Source organism: Trachymyrmex cornetzi, unplaced genomic scaffold (assembly GCF_001594075.2).
Source record: "Trachymyrmex cornetzi isolate Tcor2-1 unplaced genomic scaffold, Tcor1.1 scaffold797, whole genome shotgun sequence".
NCBI classification, from domain to species: domain Eukaryota; kingdom Metazoa; phylum Arthropoda; class Insecta; order Hymenoptera; family Formicidae; genus Trachymyrmex; species Trachymyrmex cornetzi.
In genome coordinates, this window is record NW_017300132.1 from 329,503 (window position 1) to 354,419 (window position 24,917).

General features: G+C 33.0%; 1 protein-coding gene across 5 annotated transcripts in view; it reads left to right on the top strand.

Moving 5' to 3' along the window:
• The window catches only part of LOC108768464 (glutamate receptor ionotropic, kainate 2), a 141,046-nt gene that overhangs the window by 95,669 nt on the left and 20,460 nt on the right, over positions 1-24,917 (top strand). For 3 of the 5 annotated variants that reach the window (XM_018518895.1, XM_018518899.1, XM_018518898.1), the window contains exons 9-12: positions 17,844-17,945; positions 18,042-18,143; positions 18,565-18,768; positions 24,438-24,641. In XM_018518895.1, the coding sequence (XP_018374397.1) occupies positions 17,844-17,945; positions 18,042-18,143; positions 18,565-18,768; positions 24,438-24,641 (612 nt within the window). The remainder of the gene's footprint in view (positions 1-17,843; positions 17,946-18,041; positions 18,144-18,564; positions 18,769-24,437; positions 24,642-24,917) is intronic. The other 2 variants (XM_018518897.1, XM_018518896.1) reach the window with 2 other exon arrangements.

The window sequence follows — 24,917 nt, forward strand, 5'->3', positions numbered from 1 at the left end:
TCATTACGCAATGTCGCCACGTTTTTATTAATAGTGTTCTAAGCAATAAATGTTTCATAATTTTGAATCCAGAATCGATTCAACAACATTGTAACGAATGTAATTGTCAAGTTTTAAACTTAAATATTTATTATTAACAAAGTTATTGTGCAAAATGTAACTGGGGTGCCATAATACCACCTTCTCCTCTACTAAATATATGAAATATTAAATTGATTTTAAATTTATTATTGCGTTCCAATATCGTTGACTTCTTTTAGCCTTTGTCGTTCATTATTATTTTATATATTATTATTTTTACGTCTCTTCTAATTTTTTACATAAGATAAGTTCCTCATTCGCCACATCCTAATCCCGGCTCTTACACGTTGGAATTTTTTATCGATATGCTAGAAATATTTAACATTTTATTAATCATGAAAGAAACTCTTTTATACTTTAATTAGATCCTTTTTGACGAATTTTTTTTATAGATATTTCCAAAAATATTTAAAGTTACTTGCAAATATATCGTGAAAAATACGTTTACTCAAATTTTGAGAAATTGAAACACGTCAGAAATTAAACTCATTATTGCTAATATCATTTCTGCTTATTATACGATTTTAAATGTTTGAAAGTGGAACATGCTTAACCTTCGATGTATTTACATATAATGTCACCCTTTTTCCTCCTCTTGATCGCAAAAGCGTCACACGACAGCGTCGTGGAACTATTTGGCGGTCTTCCGAGAGTTTTTATTGCTGAATTAACTATTTCGCATTGTCTGCTCTTGCGCCTTTCAAGGATCTTTGCTTCATTTGTGTGGTTTTTGGCACGCGCGTTATATTCTTGTTTATTTCGTTGGCATTATCCTACTTTCATAACCCGATTTAACCCTGTAGTGTCCCGGCGGCAAGGGCAAACGTAAAGTGGGTCGTCGGATTAAAATCCGTCTGCTCGCCAAATTTCTCATAAATAAGGTAAACGAATATTGCGCGCGACACTGGCCGGATTGTTGAGATGCCAAGCAGTGTGATCTAAATTTTCGCAAACTCTCAAGATTCTTTTTGCGTATTTTACTTAGTGAGAAATTTATGGTTTTATTCAAATATGTCATAATGCTGCAAAATTATCGATATTCTTTTAATGATACATTCAAATTAATCTGAAGTAGATCTTACTTTATCAAAGAAACTTATTTATTGCAACTTTTTAAATTGTTTACATTATATAATTTTCTTTTCTCTCTTCTTTAATCTTAAAAACTTTATTAATATAAAGTCCACTTGAAATTAATTGAAGAGCATAGTTTTCTTATCCATTTGATTTCTTGAAATTTAGTTCATATAATTTTTCTTCTTTAATCGAGATGATTCGAGAATTATTATTTCAACATTTTATCTAGTTCTTGTATCTCGATTTTACATACAAACTCGTTTTTGAAAAATTATTTACGATTTGCGATTCATAAAATTAGATCATGATTTATATATCTTGTAAAATTACAGTAATAAAAGTCATGTTCGTAGAAATATGTGATTCTTTTATCTTAAATGGAATATAAAGACACAGTTTTTAATGTGACATGACGGCACTATGTCTCTTTATATTTATAACAAGTAAATTGGATATATGTCACACAAAGAGCAAGTTATTTCAGTGGAGGTTTCATAGTAAAGCGTCACATAAAGTTTAAGAAACAAAAGTTCTCAACATAAAAACAAAGTAAAAAATTGGAAAGAAATTTTTAGTATAAAATTTAATTAAAATACTTTGTTGGGAGAAAATGTAAATTTTAAGATAAGGATTAATATTGAAATGAAATATTATTTGATATAAAAATATAAACATTTGCCATAATAAATGTTATGTTAGAAAATAGAAATAAAACTTACAGAGTATTATCATTTTAACCTTTCTTTTAAAATAAAATTAATAATTAATTTTACTAAATCACGCAATATGGTTTTTTCAGAATTTTATATTAATTTAAAAACTATGTATATTTAATTTTAAGTTGAATTACAGTCATATTTAATTTTTAAAATAATCTGTAACTTTTCAAAATTATCATATCGACAGTATAAATCATACTACGAAAATTGTGTTGAATTATAAGTGATCACGTTTCTCGTGGTACTCGTAATTCGCGCTGCTTTATCTTCACTTTGCTAATACGATCGAATCGACATAGAAAACGAACAGGAACATATCCGCGTGATACGTTTGCGGTAAAATTATTATACGGACCGTTGTTTGCACGAATTTCCTAATATAAATAAATATTCGCTTTATGGCGAAAATGGGATCGCGATCGTTGCTCGATAAATCAGCGTAAATTTTGTAATATCCCGCAACCCTGTTTATTTGCGAATGTGCCAATGCATGCCGCATTCTGATCTCAACAGAGGATTATATTATATGTGCTATATTCTATAGTAAATAAAGCATTTATAATAAGTGAAACATATGATAATATAGGGAATGTAAAAATGATCATGCGAAAATTTTTTATTGTTTAATAAAGAAAATAATAAATGTAGGTAAAGAACATAGAATTTAAAATAATGGCAGCCTAAATAATATAGTCGTGTATTATAGTATTTTACATTTTAAATGTGATATTAAATGTAATATTAAGTACTATAAAAATATTAAATAGTATAAAAACTTTTAAAAATCTTTTTGTCTTTTATGACAAATTTATGTGAAAATTTTTATACAACCATCTATTTTTATACTTTCGAAAAGCACATTGTATTTTCAATTTTCTCTTAAATTCTCTGTAACGATGTCACAAAACGCAGCCCATCATTTCCTACGACTAATTAATGCAGCGTACGATGAAAACGAAATTCTCTGCGCTCGTAACATTCGTACCTTTACGATCCAGTGGACAGAAAATTCGTTCATGGTGGCAGAACCGGTCTGACGCGCGTTACAATTGCACATTGGTCGGCCTTTTATTATCTTTCTCCATATATGTATATCGCTCCACAACTACGATTTTACCTTGAAATTGCCTTCACAGTCCACCATTGCAATAGCATTTTTACATTCGCAAAAAATTTTTCTTGTACCGTGTATTCTTCTATCTACGCAAAAATCTGTTTTTTACCTTATCTCGTTATACGAATCTCTAAAATATTAAACCAATTTCGTATTACATTTGTATTAGTTTATATATTAGTTAATATTTTCATATATTTTCATATATTTTGTATAAATTTATTTAAAAAGATTTATATTGTCGTTAGATTATATTTATATTGTAGTTATATAACAGAGTAATTTGATATATAGGTATCTGTTCCATTAATCATGGACCTGTAATCCGATATTTTTTTTTAGATATCTTGCTTTGACAATACAAATAGTGTATCTATCACATAGTACATTTCAACATATGGTTTCATCGTGTATAATTGGGAACGAGCTTGAAATGCATTTGTACAAATAACAAATCCGAGAGTTGTAGTGATCCATCATCCTCTTGTGCTAGTTTCATCGTAATCCCTGTCTTTACCAATTCTCTGGTAAAAACGATATTTGAATCATTTAAAATTTTTACTTAATTTAATTTTCGTTGTTAAACTTACAATTAGAATATACTTTATATTTATAGTAATTATTATTATCACTGTTTTAGCAAAATATTATTTATCATTTGTTAAAAAAAAGAAATCATCTACATTAAAAAATATTATAACAAATTTGTAAACTGTATAGATTGTTTTTTACGAAGGCGAAAAAAATAATTTTTAAAAGAACCGATTGATTATGAGGGAGAAAAAATATGTAAATTTGAAAGATAAAAATTAATTAAGCTTTCAACTTTATATAAAGGTATTTGCTGTTTAACCAGCAAATATCTAGTACATGTAAAAAAGTTTTCCTTTTGAAAACATTGGCGTTCTCCTATATTATTTTCTCATATAATATTTTCCATTTATCTGCAATCAGATATTATATCTGATTTTTAATATCAATTTTTTAAATCGGATTAGTTTTTAATCTGAACAAAGAGAAAACACACATATATTTCGCATATAGGATGTCAAAATTTAAAAGGATTTGTTTAGGAGGTAAAAACTACATTTTTCATCTAGATAGGGTATTATGGGGTTTTAAAAATTGTTTTCTGTTATGACTGAATTTGTAGTTCTAGTTAATGCAAACATGACGGAGCAGCCATTATCGAGTAAATGGAATTTACTGCGCGCACAATTGATTTCAACTATTATTATACCATCGTCGAATTACCAAGCAATTGACGAGTAATTTTCGATAATAGCAATGACCATGTCCGTTTTGTCTGTCTCCTAATATTCCATATTTCGCTATACGCACGCTTGTTTAACCACACAGAGTCCATAGTTTTAATGAAAACAAAATGTGGAATGCATAGAACATCCGATGTGAAGGAAGCATATATTATTGCGGTTATCGATTTCAGCGTATGTTAAAATGAGGTCGTTCTTTTGCTACGTCTCGTGTTCCACGTCATATCAACCTCTTCCATCTTCCCCAAAACATTTACGAGCTTGTGCAATGTTTTGGATGACCGCTTACCGAAATTGCCCTCCGTTATGCTTCACTGTTACCTATCGCAATCTCATCCTCTCGGTGTCTTATTTTTTTTCCTCTTTTTATTTATTCCTATTGATTACTTGTCTTCTTTCTCTCTATGATTTTTCTAGTTTCCAGTTTTATCCGCTTAAAAATTTCAGAATCTGCATACCTCGCTCGCAAATAATTGGATATATCAATTTTTCTAGTAAGGTATCTTTATTCGTTGATAGAAAAAAATGTAAGTTTTTCATAAGTGATAAAGATTTATCGAATTTTTTGGATGAACTTATTCCGAGCGTTAAGAGTCTCGAATATTTGATATACAGTGGCTGCCAAAAGTTTTCAACATATGATTTTATAAATTTTTGTCATTCTCTTTTTTAATTTATTATAAGTTAATAAAATTCTTGTTATAATCAAATTAAGAATTACGATATTTCAAATACTACATAGTATATTAAGTACTTATATATTAGATCTTTATTTGTAAAGATTCTTTATCTGAGCAAACAATAGAATTATTCATTGGCTTGAAGCAATGTATATGATTTTATTATTAATATTACGTTAACAATTTTTTAAATTATTTCGTTTTATTGCGAAAACGAATGAAATAGTAAATTAATGGTTTTTGTATTCATCAAAGTGTCAATGTCTCTCGCGAGACAAGGAAGCCGCGTTGACGGGTCAATTACTTGCACGTAGAAGCAGTGATCTTCCTTAAGTGATTAGAATATCCATTCTTCGCGCCATTGCCCTAAGCCGGTCTGTGACGGCTCTTAAATCCTCCAGGATTTAGATAGTGCTCGCTCGGACGCATCGTAACGTGCCGGATTTGCTGGGACGCGGATACCGCCGGGTCAAATTGCTCTCATTCTACTTGCTCGTGCGTAATAGGCGGTATAACGCGATTAATATCGCTCATAAAAGCGCTTGTCGAGCGGTCTAAAGAGATTACATACGCTGTAACGCGCTCGATTACTTAGCACTTTGTATGTTGGACGCACTCGTCTCGAGACCATACATTATTTAATCGTTATGTACTGAGTTTATTTCACGGAGTGTCATTCACGGATATTAACTCCTAAAAGAATGAAAAGACGCAGAGTCCAGCGGAATAACGTAGTAGTGAAACAATACACCTTCGTGTTAACGATTTACACGGATTTTCCAGTGACTGTCGTCGTTCTACCTCGCTAAGAACGCCATAAATGTAATTAATGTGTGCGCGAACATTATTTTACGTGTTTGCGTCATCAAGAGCAGGATTTATTTCTTTTTTTCACATAACACGAAATAATTTCCTTCCAAGATTCTTTTTTTTCCTTCAAGATTCGTAAACAATTATATATGTATAAATTGGTCAAAGAAACATGTAGGGTAAACTCGGGTATGATGGCCATAGTTTTTTAAAATGCAAAAAACATACATTTATTCTTGTTACTTTTTAACAATATTTGGGATATTACTTTCACTAAAGCTTAAAGTAATAAATACTATCGAAATTAAAGAGAAAATACTTAACAGAACTTTAATTTTATCAAAATATTACAAAGTATGCATTGATCATCTTATCTGATTTTTAGGGAAAAAATGGCCATGATATTAAGAAAGATAGCCATAGTATTTATAAATAAATAGTGAAAATAAAAGTATTAATTATAGGTCACATTGCAATTTATGTACCTTTATTCTGTATGTAATGTTGATTTTATGGCAGCTTAACTGTAATTTATTAGTCATTATAACAGTTTTTAGCAGACACACGTGCAAAACTTTGCAGATAATCGAAAGAAAAAATATTAGATAATATTTATAATATTGTTATTTTGAACAGTGTACTCATGTGAACTACTGTAAATATTGATTATCTTTAAGAATGACTATAAAAATGCACTATTTATCAATTATTAGAGAAAATGGCCTATGGCCATCTTTTCCGTATGGCCATAATACCCTAGTTTACCCTAGAAGTCTAGCTCGTATGCAAGAATTAACATTTTGTACTCCCTGATTCTTTTTCAGTTAATACAGAAGATGGCCAATTTATACTATTGATGTTTTGCATACGAGCTAGACTTCTACATATTAAGAATGATGTTTTTACCCTCGTATTTATGACTTTTGCACTCACTTTGCAATGCTAATGACAGCTGGCATTTTAGTTAGATAACATTTGGAGGTGCGCCAGGATTTTCCCATTGCGCGGTCACTTGCTGTTATTAACAATGCCCAGCGCGTACAATAGTCGATATTCAATTCCAGGACAACTCGCGCGTACACGAACGACATCGCCGTCAAATCCTGCCGGCGTATCAGATTCTATAGCGGATGTAGCACGCGCAAAACGATAAAATTGCCTTTTTGCGTGACATTCCTTAATAGATTTTTTTTCTGTTGACTCGGCGACATCCGCTAACGCCGTTGCTGTACTTTACGACATTCCCGACAGCTGAAACGAGTTTTTATAACGTATACGTTATGATCCAATACGTTAGCCTCTGAAAAACATTGATATATATTGACGGTTCGAGAAGAAAGATATGACATAATCAAGATTGTGAGTTTAATAGGTAAAAAAGTGTAAAAATTTTCATCGCAAATATGTGTAAATTATTTTTATTTCAATATAACTTATTTTAATTTTAATCAGATTTTATTCTTTCAAGTAATGAGCAAATACTTCTTTGTTCTACTCGCAAGAGATGTATGTGACGTGTATAATTATATTTTATTGTTAAAAAGTATATTTAACTCTTTTCGTCGAAAAGATGAAGTTTTCATTTTTCGAATTTTAGTACAGATTTTTAGATTAATCTAAACTGTACAAAAATCTGAAAAAATTCTTATTTAACTAAATAATGACAATTTTATTGGTCTGAGCTGGATCTTAATAATTAAATAATATTTCGGTGTGAATTTATATACATATCCTATTCTGCAATCTGCACGTCAAAATCGTTTTTAATTTTGAAGCGCAATCATACACCGAACTGTGGTATTAATATCATAAATTGTCACATTATGAAAGCTTTAATAGGTTTTTATTATTATAAAAATTGGATTGTATTTTTTATTATTATAATAGTTGGATTTTTTATTTACTTATTTTTTTCAGATTTATAAATTTATTTGGGATTCACAATAAAATACTTCATTATATTTTTAAAGTCTAACATCGGTAAAAAATTAAATACCGTTTTTAACAATGACATACAATTATACACGACACTCTCTTGCGAGAACAAATTCAAAGAAATGAACATTTACTCAATACTTGAAAGAATTAAATTAAATTGAAGTTAAAATGAATTAAATTAAAATTAAAATAAATTTACATATCTACGACGGACATTTTATACATTTTCTTATTAAAATCACAGTCCTTCGGTTATGACACATATTTCTTAATTTTTTAACTACTTAATTAATGTTATAATGACAGACTATATTTTAATTTTATTACAACATACTTTAAAAATTACAATCAATAACTACAAGTTTACGTTTTCCAAGTAAGCAACGTTATTGATTGCAAAATGCATAAATGAGAATTCGAAAGTCTCAAAAAAATATTTCCAGTTTGTACAAACGTTTCCACGAGTGATGTTACCGAGGATTTGTTCCTCCGAATATGGACGATCGTACCTTGGCAGCGAGAAATGTCCCAGGGCGAAGCTCAGAATTGCCGCGCAGTATAACCGAGTTAGTTTCTGCTCCCTAATAGGGCATTTCAGCATTCTGCTAAATCCTTGCCGGAACGGCATTATGCTTCCAGCCGAGTGGCTTAATTGAACCGAACGAGAAATAATTGCTGTAGCAAAGCTCGCGCGCGAGATATGGTGTCGCGCGAATGGGAAATGCTTCCGACCGAGTCGTTTCCATTAGCAATAATCTTCCAAATCCTGCGAAGATATGGACATTAAATTATCGGGAACGAAAGGAGGACGCATCTGAAGCATTCTGAAACTATCGGGAATAATTAAATTTAAAAAATTTCTGATAGGTACGGATAATACCATAATATGATATGAAATGATATGAATATTAATATTATTTAATTGTCCAACACGATTAAAGCAACTATTTAACAATGATGAGTTCGCGATGTATCATCTACAAGCCATTACAGTATCGACAACCCGCCAATCAACGTCCTGTCTAGATGTTAATTATACTGCCAATGGAATTGACACTATACGGTAATTTCTCACTGGAGATCACGTTCGCGAGACTGACATTCGCCAATAACAGTTTCTCCGCGCAAACACCGTCATTCAAGTAGCATAATTAGGGATATAATTAAGGTATTTACTTTGGGAACGAGCAAGCGAGCACGAAGAATTGCATAATTGTAAAGCGCACAACAACAAACGAGCTCTTCCTTGTTTTTTATCACAACCGGAAACACAACGAGACATCGCCGCGGAGGAGGAGTCGCTGTGGGAAGGAAAGCGCTTGATTAATCACGGGAGTACGAGAAGACTGAAAGCACGAAGACAAGATTACACCGTGGCGAGGACCCGCTGACTTTTCCCCTAATTAAACGTTTGCAGATAAGCCGCGCTCCTGCAGTTTATACGTTTAGCACCAACGCGAGACCGTCGTCCATTGTACGAAAAGGAGCGAAAACGTGTTTCGGCAGATGTACTCAAGAAGAACAGGAAGGACGTTGTTAAATAATTTATCGCATGATTTAAAGGCTCGTTCTACCGAACGCAGCCATTAACTTTTCGACTACACTCCCTGTATTGTAGGCTGAAGGCAAATCGGTGCCTAATATCGCGTGACTAACGTCTAAACTATAATGATGTACCACGTACGCGTCTATATAGTTGCCTTACAACCTGTTGAATACGGAATTGCTTGCGTCAAAATTTATGACATGGTAGAACTGCGTGATAAATTACCTAACCCACTTTGGAGACTCTGAAGTAGTCAATGCTTCAAGTTCACCGTTCGGTTGATTAAATACGTTGGCCTTAATTAAATTACGCCGAATATTATGAACGAAAATTATACGTGAATCTCCGTAATATCGCAATGTTATATCAATTTCAGCCGCGTATCATCTCCGTTTTTTGCGCCGGCGAAAAATACCGGCGACATACGCAACGTACCGAAAACTGACTTCTACCTCTAAAAAAAGCGTGATTAAGGATGCCGCGGTAATTAGGTGTTCACGTTCGGGCGGTTTACCGCTTAATTCAGCCGTGGTCTTTCGTACGACCGTAATGCTTTTTAAAGGTCGTTTACGGCCTTCCTGCATCCCGACGGCCATTCCCGTCAGGAACACTGAAAGTTGTCCTCCGTTGTTTCACGACTTGGTCCAAGTTCGTAGCTTTAACTGGGGCAGAGACGGGTCCATTAATTTACGGCCGTACTTTGTTATCCCTAGTTCCATTTTCAATTCCGTAAGAACCGCCGTGCGCTCGCTAGAATAAGCTGACACCGAATGACATTTTAATTAATCCATCCTTGTTCGCAGAAAAAAGACGTAAAATTTGTGAACGAAGATCTTATATTAGTAAAAGCAGTGTAGATTTAATTTTTAAAAATGCTGATTCCTTTTACAAAAAAAATTACATATTTGCGTATTAAACAAAAGGAAACATGTGTATATAAAATGGTTATTGGACAGAGAATTGGAAGAGATTGAAAGTTGTAAATATAGAGAAACCCATAACAGAAAACTAAAGCCTGCGCGCCAATATTTCACTGTTTGCAAAACCGATATATGCAACAGAATTTATTTATTGTGTATTGGAGTTTTTCTCTTAGATTGATATTTATGTGTGCGACTAAATATTGATATCGTTAAAAATGACTCTATTTTGATTGTTTGTATAGTTTCTATTCCCAACGTTGTCAATATGTGAAAATATATTTCAAATACTCTGTTATTATCAATATACGACTGTGATAGAAAGAGCTATTAGATTTTTAGTTCTATTTGTAAATACCGTAGAAAAAGTTTTGGCTTTTTGATTACAAAAAATTCATCTTTAGAGAATGAAACAATTAACTTTCCATTTTTGTTCGTTTTTATAAGCGTTCAATTTTATACAGCCAAGCTCGATTGATTCCTACCTTGTCTGCGAGGCGATTCTATCGTGCTTGCTATCCCATCGATCTTATTTAATTTTCAAATGGATCTGCCGGGAATCTTAAATCGCTCAAGGAGATTGAAAGTAATCCTTACAAGATCAACGCGCGTTTGCAACTCTCTTGAGCCGCTTCACTCTAGGGCTATTTGAACTATTCGAATTCGCGAAATCGAGTATTTTAAAGTGTCGAGAGAGATTCTCGTCGCAGCAATTATTTTCCAATGTAACGTATCATTTGATATCACAAACCATTGCTTTCTAAAGTAACATAAATCTTTGTTATCGAAATTTCGGCTTTATTCGATTGCACTCAATATAACGGTACCGAGAATTATTCAATAAATTATGAATTTTCCGGAGTATGCAATGCATAATCGTGTATCCGGGACATTATGGCTATATCGAAATTCGAGCATTGAATATACGAAAATCATACGCCGTGTTACATATCGAATAATTTGTTTCAAATGTTCCGTCACACGGAATTTAATCATTGAACATTTTAAAAAAACATATTGAAAACGAGAAACCGTAATTGGCTCAGTTTCCAATAATGTTTATTAACTGGATAACAGTCAAATTGAATTTTATATATAATCATAAATATATATATAGTAAAATACTAAAATACTATTAAATTAAATGTGTATTACATTTAACAACTATCAAATATATTAAATATACAATTTAGTAGTTTTAATATGATACAAAATAAATTATTAAAGAAAACAGTTCCCTCTGTCTATCACAGTGATATATTAACACCTTATTAATTAAAATTCGTAATTCTGAATATCTTTTTTAAAATAAATAATAATATTAAATAGTAGTAATAATAATAATATAATAGTATAGATAAAACATGAAACGTATAGAACAAATTATTTTCAGTTCTGTACATTTCTTGAAATTTTCCTGATTTTGCAAGATCGCATGCATCTTACAATTAGCGAAGCTTTTCATCTACTAACTTTTCGCAACTGCAAATATGCACTTCATCTGCGAAACGAAGTTTGGCAAAAAAGAGAGAAAAAAACGAGAGAGAGAGAGAGAGAGAGAGAGAGGGAGAGAGAGAGAGAGAGAGAGAGAGATCTTGGTATGTACACGATTGAAGTATAAGAGTCTAAATTTAGCGATACGATGATTTTTCTCGCTCCACGCCCGGATCCTCGCCTTCAGGTCCGGAGAAATTTCAACTTTTCTTACTAGATGAATACTTGCTTACCTGCTACTTTTTGTATATTTTCGTGCAATCTTCATCTCTTTTTTTCGAGATAAATATTCCCTTTCATTTCACAAACAAGATCAGTAAATAACGTCAAAACATTAAATTTGTATACTATTAATTTAAAATATGTTCTACCTGATATTATCATGTATCGTGATATTCCATGCTTCGACCTTCAGATAGAAAGAAAAAAAATCCCTCCGCGCGAAAGAAAAATGAACGACTTTCTGCAGGATCGTGACTTTTTTACGGGTCCAACGAGAAAGCTCAACCTGTCGCCGTGACATCAAGGAAAAGTGTTAAATCACATATATATATGTGTGTGTGTGTGTATATATATAGATGTATAAAGAGAGAGAATGAGAGAGAGAGAGAGAGAGAGAGAGAGAGAGAGAGAGAGAGAGAGAGAGAGAGAGAATGTTTACTAACTGCCGGTCCAGCCAAGTTCCCTCTTTTCTATACTGTTATTTCTTTTTCTTGCTACTTCTTATTCTTGTCGCGATTTACGAGAGTAAGCTTTCTCTCCAAACTTTATTTTTGGGAACGGGAGAATTTAATCCATTTTCATTACAAAAGTAAATGCATTAATCAAGCGAAGTTAAGTACAGTATTGACAATTAGAGTAGCACATATAGGTGAATATGTAATGCGATGGTTACGTACTGCGTAACCTACGGTTACTGATTACTTCGAAAATGTACCGCACAACATTCCGCTTGTTCGACAATAATTTCATAGTAGTAACAAAGTTCAGCCGCAAATAATTTACTAATGGGATTGTTTCGACCGTTCGTGCGAATCTACAACTATTGTTCAATGAATCGCAACATTATAAAGGAATCGGTGTATCGGGACATACAATAATTAATTACACTTACGGGCTTGTTCGTTTAATTAAATGTCAATTACGCGGCTTGCACGTATCTCAAAAGGAAACATACGATATCTTGGTTTAATTTATTACTATCGTCCAAATAGAATTCCTAAGATATACTAAAATTCCTTTTCCTGGAGTTCTGATTTCACAGAATATAGCGTTTCCACTTTTGCTGCTTGATATGAGATCTGTTTGCCGGTCGTGCCATCACGTGTTCTATATATGAGACTAAAATGCGCTACGAGATTCGTGCCGGTGCGACGCGTTTCGCTTTTAAGACGGCTTCTCATATTCCGCTCGCGTGGCCAAGATATATGCGGCACGACGCGAGACTCGCGAAGAGCGCACGATGATAAAAGTCTTCGTCGTTGCATCACGTCCGTTCATGAAAGGAGATTTTCTCGCTGACAAAAGGAGTGTCTCCCGTAATGACAATTTACAATTATCCCGATGCTCCGACGAGCAACCGCCGGCGCCGTTGCTCCGCGACGTTTCCTCGCCGCGGAAGGAAGTCACTTTCGGATTTGAGTCACGCTCGACAATCCGTGGTAACTTCCGCTTTAGCTTTAATTAGACTTGCCGCAGGAATGACTGCCGGATAACGGCTGCAGGGGATACCGCGTTAAATTTACCGATCGTTCGTTCCGGCTGTCCTCGTGGCCCACCTGAATTTTGATCGGCGTGACAAAGGGGATTAAAGTTGTTGGGCGAGGATTTTATGACACGCTACTTTATTAAAGTCGCGAGCGTTATGCGAGTAGATGAAAGCCTAGCCAAAAAATCACATTTGTTATTTAATATTTAATAAACATTCATCAGTAGACGACAAATTAAATTGGTAAAATAAATTATACCATTATAAAACTCTAAAATATATGTAAAATATATGTAACTTCCAAATCGACTTTATATTTATTTTTATTATGCCACATATATGATCATACGAATTTTATATTTTCTTTATTTTTAAGTCATCCAAGGTTTTAGATTTTCTCCCAGCAAGTTGCAATATTTTATTAGCAAAGAGAATCAAAATCTTAAGTCAGTTAAAGAAAGAACAGCTTTGTAATGCTATTTACAAAGTGCATATTATACTAATTCAAGTTTATCAATTTCAAATTTAGCAACAGTCAAATCTTTCTATTTATCCGAAACAATTTATAATTCTCGATAATAAAATATGAAGATTTACCATATATGTATATAGAGAAATATGATGACATTATTTATTAAATCTGTTTTATTAATTTATCATGAAGCATGTTTAAATGCGCGTGAAGCGGTATTTAGTAGTCGCGGTTTGCGAACTGTCATAACATTTTACATTTACATTCATTTATGCAATAGCATAATTTACATGTTATGAATATTTTATGAGGGCACTGGTGTAATATATTTAAAACATGCGATGTTGCTAATTTAGTACAATGTCGCTTTTCATACGTTAATTTCACACTTTATGGTTCCGCGCTGACGAAAAATCTGGTGGACAGTCAACTCGGCTGCATTCGCGGAAAATATAAAACTAATGCAAAAGAATGTGGCCAAGATAAATGTGATGCGACTGTATATATGCTTTAGTGTGTTGGAGTATTAATTATGCCTCGCGTAACTTTTAAGTTAACTTAGGAGCACAATTTAGAAGAACATTAATGGTTTTGTTTTAAAAGGAAGACGAATATTATGCCATAATTATTTCTTGCCTTCTTGTTAAGAAAAAAAATATGGTAGCATTGTGTAGCAATAGAAATGAGAAATCGTCAAATTTCTCTTGACGAAAGTTTCTGCTTAATGAGGTAATCAAACTTTAGGTTCGCGTTTGCTCTGCTCCATTTCATTTTCCATTTCTACTCATTCTATTCTTGCATTACCTAGCAGAAATGAAACGTTATCAAAAAATTCTCCGCTCTCTTAAACTGTCGTATTATTATTTTTACAAATATTATTTGTTCCCGTGTTTTTTATCATAAATCTCGATTACGAAGAATATTATAACAGTGTTATAAAGGATTAAATGTGTTTTTGTTTTGTTTTGCTGCAATTTTACTCGCAAATCGGAAAAGGTGAATCGACGATTAGATGGGACGATTTTTACAGTCGCGAGAATAAGCTGAAATACATTTCTTTTATCTGGTATTATTTGTTTTTTGAATTTTATTGCCACTTGCATCCTGCCGTGCATAGTATGTAATCCCAAGAACATCAATAAAATCTCTGTACAGTTTTTAATATTTGAAAATCTAATACAAACTGTATTAATGATGAAAAATTGGATCATAAAGAAAGTAATATTTGTAAAGTTATTAAACCGTGTGCGTATATTTCTTTACGCACCCTTTTTCCATTTTTTTCTTTTTTACAATCCGAGCTCTTATATTTTAATTTTTTGCGGTTCATAGCAAACGTATGCGTTATATCGAACGTATAGAAAAATAAAAATATAAAAGGATGTTCCATCAGTTTTAAGTGCATTGCTATAAAAAAATTGTACTTCCTCGGTTTTGTAACAAAAATGTTATTCCATAGAAAGGTACGATAAGATTTTTAAATATTGTATTATATGATAAATATTTGACTTTTGAAGTGCAGACCCTAGCTGTCGGAAAACATTTATATATAAACAGTCTAAATCATCGTTTAATATATGAAATATTATAAAAATCGTCCAACTTTTTAGATTAATTCACCGGCAAACAATAATGTTCCTTATTTCGCGAAAATTATGCTTTGTTTTTAACGATAATTATTACATACATAGAAATAGGTTTGCTGAAGAATCTAAACACTTAAACACAAAATAATTATGTAGGACGCTCAAGCTGTTTGCTAAAATATCAAAACTTTTAATAACATTACTTATCATGCTTGAGCGTTGTACACTGTCAAATTATGTATTTTATGTATATGTATGATATTCGCTAATGTTGGCGAACGTTGGCCATATTACATTTGATTATTTATTACTATTACATTTTTAAATTATATTTGTACTTTTTAACAGAAACAATTATGTTTTTGTTTATAATCTACATACATAAACCAGAAGAATAAATGGTTACCGATTACAACATTCTTATAATATTTACTTCTGAGCGAGGTTGATAATATTAATACTGCGATTGAGAGCGAATTATAATTTTTATATATCTTAACACTTTGTAATAATTCCACTGTTATTTTTGTTGACATTGATAATGTGATTCAACAGGGATCGAAACGTTTGTTTTTGTTTTATTATTTATTGCCGACAAATTAAAGTCTGAAGGCACCTATCTCTTTTAGAAGTTCATGCATTCCATGATTTCCGCTAAAACTATACATTTCCATCTATTTCTCATCTTTTTTCCTCGCCAATATCCTGTCACTTTCTTAATATCGCTTAATGGCCTCGTAGATTTCGTGGCATTTTATCAGAAGCCGGCAAATATAACCTACTGCTCATGTTTGAATAGCCTATGAGTAGCGTAAAATCTTCAAGAAGGAGCTTTAACAACTTTACGAGATTCGCGCCCACGTAAACGGTAACGACTTTCTAAGTGCGAAAATTTTTAAGGCAACTAGGAAAATTTCTGAGCTCGTAATACGGCTGCTAGCTGTTAGCCAAACTACTGTATGACGAGTTTTGTCTTCGCGCTGATGCGCGTCGAAATTGAGAGATTTATGCCGGCGATGCGCATCCATCTTGCATCGCATTTTAATGCAGTTCACAGTTTATATGGAGCTTGTAGAATATCTTCTCGTCTAGGTTAACTTACTATTATCCCTTCGGCATTACACTAGGGAAACAACGCACTTGGATACTCAACTAACTCGATTGTTTATAACTTTCTTGAAAATAAAAATATTGTAAAGTTCTTTTTTCAATCGAAACGCCATACATTAAGATACCAAGAAAATGTATGTACATATCGTTATTAAAAAATTAAAATTTCCAATAAAGCTCGTGAGAACTGACATAGGAACATGTTAATATATTATTCGAAATTAAATACAGACGTTTCGGTTTAAATCTTTTTTTAGCATAATACTGACAAGTTAGTCACTACGTCCTCAATTAGCAATTTCGCAATTTACAATAAACGATATACAAAATTAATTGAAAACTTACATTGATTGAAGCAATGGTAGTTAAGTAAAATAATAAAACAAACTTATATTAGTAACATAGTAGCAATGAGATGACAAAACAGAGCGCAAATAAGAATAGTGTGTATAATAGCAGATGTGTGAGCTTGTGAAAGGTCATTGAACGGATAAATGTGTTTATACACTAAATTAATAAATTGATAAAATAAATAAAACATAAAAGTATCAAGACTTAATAAAAAGTATTTAACGGATTTAAAAGATTCATATCATTTTGTACATTTAATTTTTTAAATAAATTTATTGATGAAGAGTTATAAGCTACTGCCTCAGCTTTCTCTTCCCCCCTCCCTGTCTGTAACACAAATACAGTGTATAGAAAGTGAATCCTTAAGAGAAACAGCTCAGTATCAGATTGCTTCCTATTTTGATGAAGTGAACTGTAATGTTCACGAAACTTTGGCATTTAACGATGTATCAACGCACGGAAATAATCCGTAAGTTTCCTTGCGCAGCTCCCTTAAAAATTAAGCAATGGAAAAAGCATTAAAAAACATTGGGGGAAAAAGTCGAGAATATTATAGTGTGTTCATAGTGGCGCTGAAGGGTTATAATAATACAACGTAGTCAAAGGTCTTATCTCAAGCACTTTACGGTCGTAGTACCGGAATAAAGTAATTCTTCTTTCTAACCTTTCTTGCCTTTAAAATTGTCTCTATATTGCTGCATTTAAACTTTAGATTACCTTAGAGTGCCTAGTTGAATCGAATTTCATTTATCAACTGAAATAAATGGGACTGAATAGACAACTGCAATACTGTCTCACTGGAGCATTTTATATACATGCTCTACAAAATGTTTGTTCTTTGAAGTACAATCTGCTGAACCGTCGCGCTGAATCGAGCGCGGAATAAGGTTGACGAACTCAAGCATGTAACATATGTAAGAGAGCACTCTCACGAACGCGAATCCGCAACGGTTTTTGTTGCAGGTCGAGATGAAAGGAATCTCCGGACCTATTGAATTTAAAGAAGGCCGTAGAATTCAGTTTAAATTGGATCTGCTGAAACTGAAACAACACTCACTCGTTAAGGTACGTCATGGCCTTACTCTAAGCAAAATAGGAAGCGTGTTAGAAGAACAACGCGAATATCAAATGGGTATATAATAAAATTATATGCGAAACTAGGTCGGCGAGTGGCGTCCCGGCGCCGGCGTCAACGTTACAGACACTGCGGCCTTTTTCGAGCCTAGCATCGGGAACGTAACTCTGATTGTGATTACTATACTGGTGAGTTTCCATCAAATCTTCATTTTGTTGCACAATAACTTTGTTCTTTCTTTTATATCTTTATATAAATCTACGCACGACTTTATTGCAAAATTATACGACATTTGGACGCAGCTTAAAGGAATATATTCAAATATATTCATAATCATTTCTGCTTTCTAAAAAAAAAAAGGGAAGATATCACGCAAGGCGACGTAGATTGCCGCATAATGTCGGCTATTTTATCATTTCAACTCCGATACCGCCGTACCACCCATTTTGGAAGAACGAGTCGAGCGAGAAACGCGCGATAGCCGTTGAAAGTTCCTCGATATGGTCGGCGCCAACGTGTCTCGTCATAAATCCGCGTTACGCCGCGGCGGTCTCAAAGCGCTTTTCGTTATTCTTGCATGAATCCCGATTCACTCGTCGGCGGACGCAGGAGACGCCGTATGTGATGATGCACCACGAAAAGAACTACACCGGGAACTCGCGATTTTACGGTTTTTGCATGGACCTTCTGGCGGCGGTGGCGAGGGAGGTGGGCTTCTCGTACCGATTGGAGCTGGTGCCGGACAGGAAGTACGGCGCACGAGACCCGGAGACCGGCGAATGGAATGGCATCGTACGAGAGCTCATGCGACATGTATGATTTGGTTTGTTTGTTTCATTTCTCACATCTCCCTTTAATACACGATCCCGTCCTGAACACTCGCTCACGTATATCGCTAGAGTCTCTGGAGAAATCTCTTGTTGGACTACTCACTTTGGTTATTTACTTTGAATAGCCAAGGCAAGTTTTATCTTGTTACCTAAAATCACATACATATCGCAAATTAGAGTAAATCCCATACTGTTGTATCGATAACTGCAAATTATTACACGGTTCGCCAATATGTTTTGGCCAATTGATACTAGGTTGTGCTACTGTGAATGTTCCCTTCTTAGTAATTCAATACTCCACTAATATTTTGACGCCCTAATTTGTAATCGCATTAATGGTAGAAATGTAAATGTATTAACGTTGTTTATAAAAGTTTACTTTAGTTTGTATAAATATAAACGTAAGTAATGAGATAATCCTATCTTTTTGTTGTCCCATATTTTTTTAATCCAATATTTTGAATTTAATTATAATTTGATTTGTGCATTTAGTTGCAACAGTTCTATGCTTGACTAGTTAAATTTGTTCTCTTAATAACTCATTATGATCAATTATTCTGATATTCTGATATTATATTGTAGAATAAAAGCTGTCCTTGTTAAAATAAATCACAACGATTTGTACGTAATTTTGCACGACGTTAACAACTCGCAAATGTCAGTTAACATAAAATAAGATCGTAAAACGACCGCAAACTGTTTAGTGTAAACATCGCAGAATCATGAGATGCACTAACGATGTCAATTACATGTTTCAATTAGTGTAATTATACTGAGCCTATATGTATAATTATACATATAACGACATATAATTTCACATGAAATTTTTATTTGAAAATAATAATTATTTCTTCCTCAATATTATTCATTATTATTTTCTAAATAAATAAAAGATTTTTCGATAATGTGAAAGACGAAAATGATAGAGCTTACATGAAATGTATCATTTAATATATGTCTATTTTCAAATAATGAAATAGCATTTCTTTATATATGTATTTGACAACTCGTATAACTTGAATATAAATTTCTCCTTTAAAGTATAAAATTTATTTAGACGAGGGAGACGACGCCGTATTGATTTTTTGATGCCAAACGATATTAAATATCAAAATGAAATGAAGGGTAAGTCAATAAGAGCCAACGCGAAAGTAAATGTGCAATAATACAATATATTTAGTCAGTTATATAGTAAATTACATAAATAAAAACGTTTTGCTTCAACACGTGTCGTAAATGAAATTAAAATAAACAATGAAGTATCAAAGTGCGAAACAACAGTCACAGATTAAATAAAATGGAAATTACATGTCTATGTTAAATTAAAAGTTGTTTCAAAAAATAGAACTGTGTAACCAAACTCTAGCTTTATTTAATATTTCACAGTGGCTATTGCTTTGTATTTCGATGCTTTATTATTTATTGCAATTTTATTTTAACCTATATTTTCTGTCGTTTAAATATATCTTATGTACACTGAAAAGAACTCCAAAATTAGAGTCGAAATATATGCGTTTTTATTTAATTTACTACGAGTAATAATTGATTAAATATATTGTTATTATTGCACACCGATATCCGCATCGGTTTTTATTGGCTCATTTTTCCTTTATTTTATTTTTATTTAATCTTAAAACTATACACTTAATTTACGACTCGAGTTTATCGATATTAAATATGATACCTACATATCACATGATAATTTAGAATTTTCTATAATTAAAAATTGCAAAAACTCTCTTTATTAAGATATAAAAATTAACATACAACCAATGTTTCTTATATACCGCAGTTTTTTTCTTAATTAAAAGTAGAAGATAGAATGTGAAATGTATAGTTTATTTATGATGAATATCAGTTATATACGAAAATAAATGGGAAGAAAATGTACTTCTCGTACGAATTAACAGTATTTCATAAATTCTGTAATATCACGATGAAATTTGGCATTTATTAAAATATAATATTAAATTTATTAAAACACAATATACAAATTTAATGGAACTGTATGTACGTCATATATATATGTAGGAGAGCAGTTTTCTTTTACGTACTTACTAAAGCAACATACAATCGTGGAAAGATTTATGAATTTCTTACTTACTTTGATCAATTATATTTCTTATAAATTCGAAAATTTTCTTTTCTAACTACATCTGAAATCTTTAATAATTACATATTTCGTCGATATTTGCGTGTGTCGCTTTGTATCTGCGGTCGCGTTAAAATTTGCCTTTTCTCTTTAAATCTTTTACGCTCTTACGACTTTTCGCTTCACGTACTTTTTCGCTCTATTCAAAAGACTCATGCATTATTCAAAGAAGAGTTAAAAGTGGCCTTACAGCCTCCATTAAGTTGGCTTAAATTAATTTTATATCTCATTTCTGTCTTCTAGATTGCATACGGACTTTAACACTCTCACGAGAATGTGCCATATTAAGTGATTATTCATAAATGCGCTGACCGTTTAATCCGTCTCCTCTTAATCTACGCATATGATAAGTCAAGTGCAGATTTTTCCATGTCACGCGATATATTCTTTACGTTAAAATCTATAGTAAATATTTGCTGTACAATTCATCCAGTAAAAAATAATTTCTCCCACTAAGACTTTTACCCCTAACTTCGCAATGCTAATTTTTCATCTTTATTTACGTGCGCGCATTCGCGCAGCTTATTTGGATTAAATCTTATGTTTGAATTTTTTTTCAAGCTCTTTCCATGCATATGTATACGTACATATGCATGACAATTTTTTTACAAACGAATGTAAAACCTCAAACAGCATGCATACACATACAATGCACACAAAATGAAACACGTATATTCTCGTCTCTTTCATTTTTTTTTCTTTGAATCCTCTATCATAAAAATAATAATATTAAATAACAAGGATAAAAATATTACCAGCTTAAAACATTATAAAATGTGTTGTATATAAATGTTGAATCTCAACGGATTAGCAGGCTCCCTTTTTCCGTTTTTCTTTTTTTTTTCAACGCCGCTTTTCAACACGGCTTAATTAATGCGTGCCAAATGCATTCTCTATATAGGCTGCAGTATGCAGTTAATCCGGTCGAAATTCTCATATGCGGCTCGTAAATATCAAATCTACTCGACATACCCTCTAATTAAATCTCTCGCGTTTCCGCCGTGCGGCAGTCACCGGCCCCGTTTTCATCTAAAATGGCGGAAAGCTTCATGAAGTGAAGCTACTTTATTGCATTTCAAGAAGCCGATTTGAATTTAAATTTAAATCTAGACCCCGCGTACTAGACCTCCAACTCTCCACGTCTGAATATACGACGACCGTGTGATAACGCTCACATCTAGAGGAGAGCATCTTTTTGTCTATATTTTCACTCGTTCGTGGTGAAGATAATATTTGTCCGGTGGAACGAAAGTTCTCGCTCGTTGCACGTTCGTCTCTTCCGTACGCTTGCAATTATCGGAATTCTTCGGATAATTTTTCTCGTTCTCGTTTTCCTGCATTGTTCACCGGCGTTACTTTTAACTCGATCGATTATTCGTATCAACGTTTTATCACGTGATTTAATTCACCGTTTCTGCATGCGAGAATCTACACGTCTCGAACTTGATAAAAAAAATTTTTGTTTCTTATTTTTTAATGGCGATGCTGGGTGTCGTAAACTTTTTTATCATGTACGAGATACAAGAAAAGTTATTCACTATTAAATTATTGTGTAAAATTAACTATGATAGAAGTAAAGAAATCTGTTAATCAAAAATTAGATATGGATTACTAAATTTTTTTACGATCGGACGACGCGTTTAATATGATTAGCAAATTATACAAATGACACGTTTATCTTGAACGTTATTTACTAGTAAAATAACGATCTAGCATTATTCATGAGATTTATTTGACAAGCTATCGTCTAGTTGGTGTAACATCACGCACGTTAATCGGCCTTCTCGCACCTGAGTCTCCGAGGCCTACGACGTGTAGTTACGCTTGCAGAGCACATCTCGTGGGAGTGTTCAACGTAATAGTCTATCGAAGAGTAATCCATTTAGCTGGTAATCAGCATCGAGAGAACCATCGAATGTCCACGTCGGGACAAGTGCATTCGCCATGCCCGGTATGTCATCGTAAATACCAATTAAAGCTGTCCACACCGTTACAGATACATGCACGATTCGCTATCACACGAGATATCCTCGTTTATACATAATCTTCGTTTATATAATGGCCGTAAACTTTTATGCGAAATTTTTAAATGTTATTTTAGAGTTGGGGCGAAAAAGCATGGATAATTTTTAGTCGATGTAATGCACTTCGCTGCATCACGTTTGCGATGTAACTTACAGAATATTTATGCACTTTAAATATTTGTGCATATTTTTATACATATACGAGATCAGAAAGTTTGGCCACAATGTTTTATGTGCTTGTCAAATCAAAATGATAGCAAATAACTTCAGCTTGCTCTCTGGGTAGTAACAATTTTTTAAAAAAGATAAACTACAGAGTGTTAGTTACATCTTATTAAATACCTTAAAGACTCTGTACCAAAAAATGTTCATTGATGGTAAACTAAAAGCTGCTTTATTGGCTGCCTGAAAGGATTTATCCGTAAAAAGAGGCGCAGTTTCATAGTTGATGTTTTTCCGAAGCATCTCAAAGCTAAAGGTGGCTATTTTGAATATTAATTATATTTTGTTAGTATTTAATAGGATGTAACTAATACTCCAGAGTTTGTTTTTCTGTAAATATAGGAGTTACCGTGGTTTATTGGCACAAGTTGGCATTGCGTTCTGTTTATATATTCAAAGCGAAAGAAACAATGGAAAAGTTATTGAGTCTGTCATAAAGATAATTTATACCGTAACGTGTATTAATTTACTTTATTATCGAAAACTAATTACAATGCAGCATGTTCGTATTTTATTTACTACAAAGAAAATATATAGTGTACAGAATCGTATTTCCTGGCATAAAAATGTAGAAAAAGATTCTTTATCATATTATTATATTAATTAGTTGTTTAAAGTTTAATGCCGAAATTGCGAAAACTGTGCCACCGAACTCCGGTCTCCCCTAATTTGATTTGATACTCACAAAACTTTGTAATCAAACTTTTTTTTGTAAGATTGTATATATTCTTACAATATAAAATATTTTTCATTCATTTAATTTACCATTCACGTCACTTAAGTAAATGAGTTTATCAGTCTCATTTATTAGTCTAATTTTATAACACGATTATAAGAAAATGCGTTCATCTATTATTCATTAATTAAATCTGTAATGCGTATTCTTCGACGAAAGAGCCAAAGCGACGCATCAAAATTTCCCTAATCCTCTCGAAACGAGACTGAAGTTGTGAAACTTGATTTCTACCGACCCTTACCCAGAAGATTTACATCCAGCCCGTATAAAATTCCCATGACGCAAACACGTGAACGCTTTATCGTTTCGCGTAACATTGTTGTCGACCATATCGATAGTTCTGGCGTGGGTAGTAGCATTTTGTGAAAAAGCTGCAGGATAACAAAATGGGCGGGAGAACTGGCGACCGGAGAGTAACGTAAAGATAGGAAAGATAGAGAGAAAAGAATCGTAGGCGAAATCCTATAGCAAAGGGAGACGAAGCGAAAAATGGTAGCTCCTTTTTATGATCCCCATAGGAGCAGCCGTATGTAATGCTGAAGAGCGAGGGGAATTTCAGCGGAAACATGCGTTACGAAGGCTTCTGCATCGACTTGCTGAAGGAGATAGCGCTCATGGTGGGCTTCACCTACAGGATTGAACTCGTGCCGGATGGCAAGTATGGCGTTTACGATTACGAGACCGGCGAGTGGAACGGGATAGTTCGCCAGCTGATGGATAAGGTGAGTGTGTGCGATACGCGTCCGTGTGCATTGCTGCTGCAGTTCCACTCGAATTATCTCAGAGATGTACAGCCTACTGGAACCAAAGGAAATTGAACCGTCCGCTTATATGAACTATGGCAATTGTCAGAAATAATTTTCGACTTTTCTTCTTTGAAATAACTAAAATGCTCCATGTATTTTGTATGTAAATCTCTTCCGAGTATCTTATTTATTGTTAACACATTCACGAAAAATTCTTGTAGTTACGAGATAAAGGAACTTTGAGAGGGAGAG